Source organism: Carlito syrichta, unplaced genomic scaffold, assembly GCF_000164805.1.
Source record: "Carlito syrichta isolate Samal-C Ts95f unplaced genomic scaffold, Tarsius_syrichta-2.0.1 Scaffold287411, whole genome shotgun sequence".
In the NCBI taxonomy this organism is placed as follows: domain Eukaryota; kingdom Metazoa; phylum Chordata; class Mammalia; order Primates; family Tarsiidae; genus Carlito; species Carlito syrichta.
This window is the reverse complement of record NW_007231507.1, coordinates 932,931-945,179: the sequence shown is the minus strand read 5'-3', so window position 1 is coordinate 945,179 and position 12,249 is coordinate 932,931. Positions and strand designations below refer to the sequence as shown.

At 49.3% G+C, this 12,249-nt stretch overlaps 1 protein-coding gene across 1 annotated transcript in view; it reads left to right on the top strand.

Annotated features, from left to right (window-relative positions):
* ADAMTS16 (ADAM metallopeptidase with thrombospondin type 1 motif 16) overlaps window positions 1-12,249 on the top strand; it is a 156,343-nt gene that overhangs the window by 133,159 nt on the left and 10,935 nt on the right. The window contains exons 17-19 of the mRNA XM_008052739.1: window positions 7,259-7,457; window positions 7,560-7,754; window positions 10,148-10,372. Of these exons, the coding sequence (XP_008050930.1) occupies window positions 7,259-7,457; window positions 7,560-7,754; window positions 10,148-10,372 (619 nt within the window). The remainder of the gene's footprint in view (window positions 1-7,258; window positions 7,458-7,559; window positions 7,755-10,147; window positions 10,373-12,249) is intronic.

Genomic DNA, 12,249 nt, shown 5'->3' with positions numbered 1-12,249 from the left:
AGTGGAGTAGGGTGGCTTCTGACAACAGCACTGTTTTAGGGGGTAGGATTGGCAGTAAGACACATGTTTCTCCCTATTGGCATGTTCTGCTCACTCAAAAGCCCTTGCTTCTGAGAGCTCAGTCTCCTCGTGTGTAAGACAAGGCCAGCCAGTGCCACCCGTGCTGGAAGTCTTTCCGGCACTGACACCTGGCATTCCTTCTTCCAGTCTTCCAGGAAAGCTCAGAGGGGCAGCCTTGCCAGAGCACTGTTGGCTGTTAGAAACTACCCAGGTCTCTTTCAACCTTCAGGAGCTGGGGTCTTTCATTTATGTGAGGGAAATGCGGACACCCCCGGCGCTCTGCAGAGAAGAAGTCCTCAGATGAGGGACTTTTCTTACAACGGGGCATTATTAAGGTTGTTTCGAACAGTAAGTTCAGCATCTTTGGTCTGTGAACCTCTCATGATTCCATTTTGCCTGTCTTCCTGGTATAAGTGAAAGCTCTGCAGATCTTACGGATTCTTCTTAAGATAAAATCCGATGACAGGATGGTGAGTCAGTAAAACCTGGTTAATCAATCAATCAACCAATAACTGCATGTTGGCTGCTGAATAGTGACATGTCATGTACCTCTGGCTTCTGAAAGTTCATGAGCTTGACATCCTGAGTGCTTCCTTTTGCAGGGGAGATTTGGTGTCCCTCAATCTGGCTTGGTGGGCTCCAGCAAAGAAATCCCGTGTTTACAGATGAAAACAGTTCCGTATCTGTGTCTGGCTCGTTACAAAATCTCTCCCTCAGTTTCACAAGTCGAGCAAAGTGGTTGGACGTTTGAAGCCGAAGAAAATGAACCGTCAAGTTGTGAGTTTCCAAATGCCGCCAGCCAGGCCTGGTTCCCAGCCCCTGTTCCTTGCCAACCAGTTGTCAGAAATGGAGCTTTCTGTTCCCACAGGAAAGGCCAGGCCAGGTCCCGGCATTAACCCCTGGAAGGACGTGTCTCAGGAGACAGTCTGTGGGTCCCAGCCTGCGCAGACAGTGTCCAGGACATCTGTGCAAATCAACTGTGATAGGAAGGCATGATTGTGTCCCACATGCCATCGTGACATCTGAGGCACTGACTCCGAGACTTTGGATGAATTTGGAGACGTTAAGAGCGTTAACATCTCGCATGTACACACAGTACACTCTCTCTAATGATTCTGGCTCTATCTACTACACTCATTTACACATTCAGTTACTGACCTACTTTTAGAGTTGGACTTCTACCTCCTAACTTGCTTGGAGTGTAGCTGGCACCAAGGGATACTAATGAGATGTCCTTTGACACAGACCCGTAATAAATCCCCAAGGCAGCAGAGGAGGAAGGCAAGCTGCAGGCCCTTGGCCAGCTGCCAGGCACACTTAAGAAATCCTTTTCTCTCCTCCCCTGTGCTCCCCAGTTTTGCTGACCTCAGCCACCCCACTTGCAGCTTATAGCCAGCCTGTGCTCTTTCAATCAATGTGTTAACTTATTTATTTTTTCTATGGAGCAGGCAGATATTTCAAGCTGGCATCTGTTTATTGTTCAATGTGAATCGTTATCTCTCAAACATTTTGTTTAAAAGAAAAAGGTAGTACATCTCAGATTGCTTAGACATGGGAAGATGTTGTTTTGTATGAAGACGAGGTTGTCGTGGATTGCTCAAATCCAGGAATTCAAGACCAGCCTAGACAGCATAGCAAGACTCAGACTCTACAATAAAATTGTTTAAACAATTTGCTGGGCATGGTGGTGCATGCCTGTAAGTCCCAGCTTCGGGGGAGGCTGAGACAGGATTATTGCTTGAGCCCGGGAATTCAAGGCTGTGGTGAGCCATGATTGTGCCTGTGCACTCCAGCCTGGGTGACAGAGGGAGGCCCTGTTGCTATTTTTTTTAATTCCGGTAATATTGTTCCTGCAGACCACATTGGCAGCTGTCTTGAACCCTGGTCCATTGAGTATGGAGTGTGTGAGTGTCTGTGTGTACAGTCAAAGCAGTCAGTGACATGAGCAGTTTAATTAAGAACAGTTCATTGGCAGATTGTGACGGGTTACCAACATGAGACTGCCAGGTGCCCCCAGTCTGACTCTGATGCTGAAGAGTTACCTCCTAATGCAAGCTGTAGCCAAATGTTGTCTTTCCCCACATCTGGCACTCACCCTTCTGGAATTAAATCCAGCTGTGAGTCCCTAATGCTTATCACAGCCTCTCACACTTTGTGCTGTGACAAAGTCTCTGCTCTGTCATCATTCCATGTGTTTATGAAAGACTACTGAAAGACGGTCAAGAGTCATTACAGAAGAGAGAATAACAGAGGGCTGAATCTTGACACTTCAAAAAGAATCAACAAACAGAAGACGCTCCAATTAAATTCTGAAATGAAGGACTTAGAGATTTACTGATGTTAAATCCATAAACAGAGCTTGGACGGCCCTGGGCGAGATTCGGGTCTAGACCAGGGCTGACCTCTGAGTCTGAATTGTCATCATGACACAGTGACTGCTTGTGTGACGCTTCATGACAAATGATTTTACTAAGCTATTTTTGGAAGTTTACATTTTCAGAGAAGACATTACACGCAAAAACAAAACTGTTATTTTTCTAAACTGGGAGCGGGGAGTCATTTTGTTGAGGAACAACCAACGACTGTTGACCCTTTGAAACACACTGAATACTGAACAAATGATGCCAGGACATCCTGAGTGGAAGCTGTGAACGCCATTACTTCCCCCAGCAGGGCTGAGAGCCACAGAGTCATGCTGCACCCTGGAGGGAGTCCTGGGTGGTGGAAGATTGAAGGTGCGTGGAGCCCTGAGTTTCCTGCATCCTGCTCTGGAAACTGGCCGATCTGGGTAATATCCACTGCTTGCAACCTTCCAGTTGCCAGACTTAGGAGAACCCATCCAAAGCAGGACAGTCCATGGCCACTGGGCCATTCCCAATCACAGCTTGTTACTGTTCATGGAACCCTCAGACACTAGCATGGAATCCTGCGTGGATTTTGACTCGTTTCATGAGCCAAAACGAAGACATTTCCCCAGAGCTCGGTTCATGAGACAGAGCAGACCCTTGGTGTTTCCAGGTGTGGTATGAATGAGCTTGGGTTCAGGAGGGTTGTTTGATGACGTGCAGTGAGGAGCGAAGGGCAGAGATGCATCGCCCGGTTAGAATGGCCTAGGATGGTGGAGACAGAAAATTTAACAAGCTGATGTGAAAAGCTATTGAGCAGCCAAGAGGTCCTTTGCAACCTCAGTGTGGACACACCAATTATAATTTGTAAGGCTGCAGAATTGAGAGAGCAAATGTCATCAACGGACAGAAACACAAAAACAACCAAAAGCTCACAGAGGGGGCAAAGTGGCAGCCGAGAGGATCCATAGCAAAATTCTCACAGCCAGGAGGCCGAAAGCTAGTCTTCCACAATGAGGACACATCATGTCAATGGTTCAATGTGTAATAAAAAACACTCATCTTGTTGACACTGAAAAATAGAAACATTTCTGCAGTCAATATGGGACAATGTCTACAACCCTGAAACATTTTCTTTTTATGTGTATAAAAGTTTGCATAATAGTCTTTTTGTAATTTTCCTTAAAAAAAATATGGCAACTTTTCAATAAAACGCTTAGAATAAAAGAGTCCAAGGCTTTACAAACAAAAGTAGGTAAAAATATTGTGGTGCAGCTGGGCTCGGTGACTCAGCCTGTAATCCTGCACCTTTGGGAGGCTGAGGTGAGTGGATTGCCTGAGCCTGCAGGTTCGAGACCCGCCTGGGCAGCGAGACCTCATCTCTACAATAAATCAAAAAATCAGCCGGTCGTGGTAGCACATGCCTGTAATTCCGGCTACTTGGAAGGCTGAGGCAGAAGGATCGCCGGAGCCCAGCAGGTCGAGGCTACGGTGGCCCGGAGCGGCCACTGCACTCCAGTCTGGATGACAGAGTGAGACTCCAACTCAAAAAAAAAAAAATTATTGTGGTACAGTTCAGTCTAAAGACACTAAGCACAATAGTGTGACTGTCCAGAGTTCGGGGTGGCTTATTGTAGCATTGTTCACAACAGCAAGGTCATGGGATCAACCGAAGTGGCCATCTATGGTTGTATGGATGAAGAAAGTGTGTGGCAATTACATGCCATGGCATACTATGCAGTCATAGAAAAGAATGAAATCATGTCCTTTGCAGCAACATGGTTGAAGCTGGAAGACAAAGTGAACTAACAGAGAATTAAGTATCATGTGTTCTAGTGGATAAGTTTGAGCCAAACACTGGGTGCACATGGGCATAGAGGTGGAATAATAGATGCCGGGACTCCAAAAGTGTGGGTGGGGCTCAGAGTTGAATAATTACCTGTTGGATACAAAGTTTAATATTTAGATGACTGGTATACTAGAAGCCCAACTCCCACCATTATGCAACATACCCATGTAACAGATATGCACATGTACCCTTGTATTTAAAATTAAAAGTAAGACAGGCACGGTGGCTCACGCCTGTAATCCCAGCACTGTGGGAGGCTGAGGCGAGAGAATTGCCTGAATCCAGGGATTTAAGACCAGCCTGGGCAACTTGATGAGACCTCTTCTCTACAATAAATCAAAAAATTAGCCGGGCGAGGTAGCACGTGCCTGTAGTTCCAGCTACTTGGAAGTTTGAGGCAGGAGGGTCACCTGAGCCCAGCAGGCTGAGGTTGCAGTAGCCATGAGCATGCCACTGCACTCCAGCCTGGGCAACAGAGTGAGACTCTGACTCAAAAAAAAATTTTTTAATTAAAAATAAATTGTGTAAAAATCATTTCTGAGTGGGATCAATTCTACTTCCCAACCAGAAAGCAGCATCCATTCCCCTTCCATTTGAGGTTCTACCAATGAATTCATCCTTAGGACTTCCAGAAGAGTCCAAAACTTGGTTCTAAAATTACTTGGGTCATGGACTTCTTTGAGAATTTAAAGAGCGGTGCTGAACATTTTGCTCAGAAATCTTGTCTGGCATGACACACACAGAACTAGAACATTTCCAAAATGTTCCTGGATCTCCTAGAGTTTGGGAATCCAATTATTTTTGCCTGTATTTCTTTGTTAGATATTTAGATAACCCAGTCCATATTGTAAAATTAGAGATACTGAAACTATGCGCATCAAGGCTTTGCAGTGTAAGAAAAACGTCTGTTGTAGACCCTGAATTTTAAAAATGCTGAATACAAAGTTATACTTCACCATGTTAAAATTATATATAGACACTGAAATCACCAAAAGCAAATGTGAAGAAAGAATGGCAATGATTATCTCTAGCAGGAGGAATTCTGGGTGGTATTCACCTTCTCCTTCATGTTTCTTTCTATACAAGTTGGGTCCACAGATGTCATTCTTGAAAATGTCTCTCCCAGGTGCCACATGGTGTTACCAAGAGGTGCCCATGAGCTCTGGACCAAGCTCACTTGGCTTCTGCTTTGACACCTCAACCCAGGGTGACTACTGGGGGCCAGATCGGGGACAGGATGGAGGGTTGTGAAACCAAAGGGTAAACCTGGGGCATCTTCACAGATACTTGGTTTTGCCTCAAGCTTCAGGAGAAGGTCATGGTTATCCTAACTCTACTCAGAAATGTTGTGGAAGAGAAGACAAAACGCACCTCCTCCAGGTCCTTCCCTCAGGACAGAGACTCAAAAGTAGTCCTTGGGCTTGTGTCCCAGGGTGGGTTACCCCTATCATGACTTGCACTGATGCGCTGGAAACTCAGCATGGAAGAAGTTTGTCTGGAGGTCTGTGCTCCTTGCCATCCCACGTGTCCTGTTGTGTCACCTGAAAAAAGAAAATCAAGGCTTCTCTCATCCATTCAATGCCGTTCCCCTACAACTACCAAGCTGGTGCCACCGTCTTCCACAGAATTTTAAGATTTTTGAGCAAACACCTCCCACGCCCTTCTCCTGACCTACAGGGAACAGGACAGGAAGATCAGTGTGAGTTCTCTTAGCTGACTCCAGGAGGGAGCTCAAAGCCTTCCCACTCAGTGGGTCCCAGTGGTGGGACCACCCTTGACCTCCCAGATCTCCCTCCTCTTAATGAGTTGCTCCTCTCTGTTGCCAGGATGCACTCTGAGCCCCTCTGCAAATTGCTTGTGCAAGGCCAATGGCAGCTTGGTAGACATGCCCAGGTGCATCTTGATTAAAGAAGGCTCCACTGGGCAGAGCCTGGACTGGACTCCCATCCATACCCCAACACCTGCCAACACACATGTTGATGTGGAATGCTTTTATAACTAGGAAAGAAAACCATAGCTTTGAGAGAAAACGTTGACAAACATCAACAGTGCTAACAAATTAAAAGGTGACCAGACATCGTAGCCTCCTGTTCCTGCTGGAAGAATGCATGATCACGTGTGAAATTGTCATTTGAAAAAATAAGATGGAGTCTGATAAAACTTTTAGATCCAATACTAAATGATGGGAGAGAAAGAGAGAGAGAGAGAAGATAGAGAGACACATAAAGCAACACCACAGAGATGGAGTTAGAAAAATCCTATAGTTACAGGAAACTCTGGAAGACTCAGTGAGGGAAAAGATCCCATTTCTGTAATTAACAAGTTGAACAGAAAAATAAATTACATTAAGGAAAAACCTATAGAATAAAAGAGAAGAAAGACATTAGCCAACTGCAGAGTGTGGACTTTATCTGGATTCTTCAGACAAGCAGATTAAATTAAATTATGACATTTGTGACATAACCTGGATTCAGAACACTGAATATTTAGTGATGTTAAGGAGTTATCATGAGTTTTCTAGACGTCAGTGGTGTTATGATTATGTAAGCAAACAACAAAGAATCCTTATCTTTTAGTGATGTGTTTTGAAATAGTTACATGACTGGAATTTTCTTCAAAATTGGGGTTGGGGGGCATAAGTTGATAATTACTGAACACAAAAGTTTCTCTTTTAAAGAATGTATATGTTTGAAATTTTCCATTAAAAGAAAAGAATATTGCAAGAACAGGCACACTGGGTGGGTTATTTCCAAGGACACTGGAACCAAAAAATCAGGGGAGGAGAAAGAACGACAGACCCTTCAGTCAAGGAGGGGAGAGCAGAAAGGGCGAGAGAGAGACTTGTAGGACAGGAGTATTGGCCTGGGGAAGTAAGCACTGAAAATAACTGTGTGCATGTGACTGTGGTCAGGAAATCACAGCAGCAGCTGCCACAGCAGACCAAAGGCCATCTCTCTTCAAGTTATGGCACTGTCCCTCACCACAGGTCTTTGTCCCCTTCCAGCTGGTCTGTGGGGAACTGGAGTACCTGTAGCCAGACATGTGGTGGGGGCTCCCAGAGCCGCCCTGTGCAGTGCACACAGCAGTCACACAACTTGGAGTCCATCCCAGCCAGCCTGTGCCCACAGCCTGTGCCCTCCAGCAGACAGGCCTGCAATTCCCAAAGCTGCCCACCAGCGTGGAGCTCTGGGCCCTGGACAGAGGTAACCCCAGGCGGGATTGGCAGGGGTGGTGTTGGGCTCCCTCATGGTCTGATTTGCTGCATGCAGCCATTGCTTGACACTGACCTTGGCTCCTCTGTGCAGTGCTCGCGCACCTGTGGGAAGGGGTGGAAGAAGAGGGCGGTGGCCTGCAAGAGCACCAACCCTTCGGCCAGAGCACGGCTGCTGCCAGACACTGTCTGCACCTCGGAGCCAAGGCCCAGGACGCACGAGGCCTGTCTGCTTCAGCGCTGCCCCAAGCCCAAGAAACTGCAGTGGCTCGTGTCTGCCTGGTCCCAGGTAGGCAAACCCATCCCGGTGGAGTGGAGTTGACCAGCTCTCCCCTTGGGGCTGCCTCCTCTCTCCTGCTTTCCCTCTTCCTTCTCCTTTTCCTTCACCCCCCTTTCCTCATGCTGCCCAAGTTCCCAGACAGCTTCAGGCCACCTCTTGGCTTCGGTCAACTTCATGGTGTTCCTCAGTGTCTTCTTTGGCTTTTGAGTTATGTCCTGGGAGAATCTCGCCCGGTGGCACCCACTTCGTCATCCCTAAGCCAGTGTCCAACAAAGGATGAGAATGTGGGGCCAGGTGCCGTAGCTCATGCCTATAATCCCAGAACTTTGGAAGGCCAAGGCAGGAGGATCACTGGAGCCCAGGCGTTCCAAACCAGCCTGTTCAACATAGCAAGACTCTCTAACATAGCGAGCACATCTTTACAAAAAAAAAATTTTAATTGAAAAATGTGTAGAGCTTGGTGGTGCACACCTGTAGTCCTAGCTATGTGAGAGGCAGGAGGATCACTTGAGCCCAGGAGTCCAAGGCTTTAGTGAGCTACGATTGCACCACTGGGCTTTAGAGCCTGAGAATGTCTCTAAATGATTTGGCAAATAAATAAAAGTTAAAAAGAGAAGGCCAGAAGGGGAGCGCATATGAGAAGAGAGGTCCACTCCTCATGCGGACAGCAGGATCCTGGAGACTCCCCTCACTCCACCACAAGGGTGGCCGTTTTTCAGGAATCGTGTAGCCATTGGAAATCAGGGAGGAACTGGGTTACTTTGGGCAGGCATGGAGTGCCCATTTCCTGAGGTGTGTCTCCACGGGCAGCCTTTGCAAGTGTAAAAGGAACACGTTGGCTTTGCTGCAAGTCTAGTACTGCTGTAGGCTGGAGGTCTTTTTGTATGCACCACTTGGACCATGTCCTGGACCTTTTTAAAGAGGAACTAATGTCAAGGAATGTGAGTTTGGAATATTGATGGCTTCGTCTCTAGCCTTGGCCCAAGTGAGCCCAAAAGGACTTCGGGAATCTTACAACCACGGAGTAAAGCAGCTCTCCCAGCCCAGGTTACACCTGTGTGAGCGGAGTGTTGAGAGCATGTAGTCAGAGCTGCCCCTCTTCAGGGGCACCACAGCCCTGCCCACGCCCATCCTCGCTCCAGGGCTGGACCCCGGTCTCACTGGCACTGTGTTTCCCCAGCACCTGGAATGACCCCTTGATCATGATGGTGGAATGTGCCAAGCTGGGCATTGAATCCCATCCAGACGCTATTTCAGTGTGCTGCTGAAAAATAAAAATGGCCTTGATTGCTGAAGTGAGCTTTGCACGGCCCACAGAGTGCTCCAGGTCCTCTTGCTCCTGGGCATCAGAATGACAGCGTCTCAGGAATGCACTGTCTCACAAGACGTTTCTGTGATGCAGATCCCTGGAGACTGTGTAGCTACATGCGACTTGGGCTGCCTTGTCCATGGGCAGTGTCCAGGTAGTGTCCTTGCCCTAAGACGTAATACATGCACGCACAAATACGCACACACACACACATATGTACATGCACACACACACACGAAGATGCACACTCATGCACACACACACACATGCACGCGCCAAAGCTGCTCCCTTAGGCACAGCCCAGGAAACAACTGAGAGGAGACTCCCAACGCAGTCTCTATCTTGGCATTAGGGAGCACCACAAGCACAGCGTCAGCCTAAAGGGCGTGAGGTTGGAACCTGGGCAGGTGCGGGGCCGGGACCTCTCTCCCTGGAAGTTCAACCATATGCCTTGCTTCTGTGTGTCCTCCCTGCATGGCAGATGGCAGGGCCTGCAGCGTCTTCCTGTCTTGCTGGTTTGCCCAGGGCCCCTCTGCTCAGGCCAGGGTGTTCAGCAGCCAGGACAGCTCGAGCTTAGCGTAGGCTGCCGCAGAGAACGGCTGGAACTGCTCTCCAGATATGTGCCTTCCAGGCAGCACTTGCAATTCTGAGGAAGATTTGTGAGCCCTGGGTTTCTTCCACCTGCCCCTGGTTCAGGTGCCAGCATATCGCCTGCCATCACGTGCATTAGTCCGTGGAACTGTGGCGTTCACCACACGCCCTTGTGTATTAAATTTCAGTATATTCTGTTATCAGTGACAGCCCTACATTTTAATTGTTCCATGAAGTGGTAGCTTTGGAGTTTCTCCCTTCTGCCCTGCCCCTATTTATAACCCTATTGATGCTGTGCCACTGTGTCCTCAAGATCTTCTTTTATATGATAGTTACTATAGTGCCTTTTAAGCATGCCAAGTTCCAGTGAATTTCCAGTGAATTTCTCCAAATGTCTACACTTCTATAAATGTTCAAGTTGATATCCTTGGGAGACATTTTAACCCACAGATTTTGCATAAAAGGTATTTTTCCATGACGTCTCTTGTTCTCCCACTTTTAGTGCTCCATGACGTGTGAAAGAGGAACGCAGAAAAGATTCCTGCAGTGTGCTGAGAAGTTCGTCTCTGGGAAGTATCGAGAACTGCCCTCTAAGAAATGCCTGCATTTGCCGAAGCCCACCCTGGAGCTGGAACGCGCCTGCGCCCTGTTTCCGTGCCCCAAGCACCCCCTGTATGCCGCTGCGGGGCCCTCGAGGGCCGGCTGGTTTGCCTCACCCTGGTCTCAGGTAGGGGGAGCTCTGAATTCCTGAAGAGTGGGTGGGCACAGCCCGGACCCCAGGAGGGAGCAGCTGGCTTACGGGGAGGCTTCTGAGGGTGGATTTCCAAGGCAGGCCAGCATTTCATGAGGCTTTCTTTCCAGAGTGAGCGCGGGTGGCCTGCTCCAGGGCGGGTGCGGCTTTCTGGGCACGGCCTCCAAATGTGACTGAATCTCCCAGGGCACATGTGTTTCACACTAAATGTCACCCAATTAAGTGTAAGGAAATGTAATGCTGTGGGAGAGTCTGGGCAGAGCTCCCTGGAGATGAGTTTGAGCGGGGCAGGAACACGAGATCTGGGATGAGTGGGCGACTGCAGCGTGTTAGCTGCTGGGCCCGCCCTCGCTCCCGGATCTGTTTCCCTCTCGGGCTCCTGACGGCCCGTCCTCCCCCTGGAAGTTGTAGATCTGCCCCTTGGGCTCTCTATTTCCAGATTCCTCCTTATCCCAGTCCCTGCTCTCACTCTTCTCTCTCCTGCTGTTGCCTCTGCGCAGATCAGGGTGGGCCCAGATATGCAGGGGGGCCAGGGGCTGACGCCTGCCCGGGCTTTGCTGGCCATGAGCCATGAGCGTCCACACCGGCTTGAGTCTGCCCAGGACAGGGGCCCTTTTCCTTTCCTGGTTTTCTGATCTGGTGGCTGGGAGCGCCAGGCTCTTCCTGATCTTCTCGGTGGTTTCCTGCCTGTTGCGGAGAGGCCCCAGCTCTGACTCCTTCCCACGCAGAGAAGGGAGGCGGGAGGGGAGGGGAGGAGAGAACCTGTTCACGGCGGTGGTGTGCAGCGGGTTGGAGAGCACGTGTGGGATCAGGAACCTGGGCCATGACCCCATGGGGTGTGTGTGTGTGTGTGTGTGTGTGTGTGTTTGCCTGAGGGAGGCACGCTCCTGTAGAAAGCAAACGGGAATGCAGCATGACGAGCACATAAAGTGTCATCCACAGTTCACATCCTGGTCAGGCTGCCAGGTCTTCAGGCACCCAGATTCTAGGGAAGAATTGGATCCGGTAAGTTTTTAAGAATTGAAGAGCTGCCATGATGGACCTGCCAACATGCCACGGCCACACCATGAGCAGCAGGGTACTTGCCTGCACAATCTGTCTTGGAAAGGAAATCGGTGTCAGGGGCAGGTGCCCACTGATCATGCAGCTAGGCAGAGGCATGGGCGGGAGGCGGCTGAGCTCCAAGACCAAGTGTGACCCACCTGCTTAGCCAGAGGGACCGTTAGTCCTGGACCGTGGCCGACTCTCTGCAGCTCCAGTCTCTCCTCTCGTGTTCTCTCGTCCTCCTCCCGTGATCCCTCCTAGTCCCTCATTTCCTTTCCTGGGTCCCCTTCATTTGCTGCCGGTCATCTCTCCTCTGGAGAGGGACCCCACGCCATGCCTCACTGGCAGGGCCCAGTGCTGAGTAGTGACTCCAAAACTCACATCCCCCCAGACCCTGGCATGTGGCCTTATTTGGAAATGGATGCAGGTGGCATTAACTGGGATGAGATCATCCCAGATTAGGGTGGGCTCTGGACCCAGTAACTGGCTGCCCTTGTGAGAAGCCATGTGAGGACACAGAGACTCCCAAGGGAGTGACTGCCCATGATGGCTGACAGGCAGAGCTTGAAGTGATGCACAGACAAGCCAGAGAACACTCAGGGTTGATGCAACACCAGACTCCGGACAAGGCATGGACGAGTCTCCCTCTGAGCCTCCAGAAGGAATGACCACCACTGGCTGTACTGTGATTTCATATTTGTGGCCTCCCAAACTGTGAATACATTTTGGTGTCTTAAGCCCCTCATTTGTGGCAACTGTTACAGTCCTCAGGAACTAACAGGTGTTACTTGTGTCCTTGTCCCACTGTG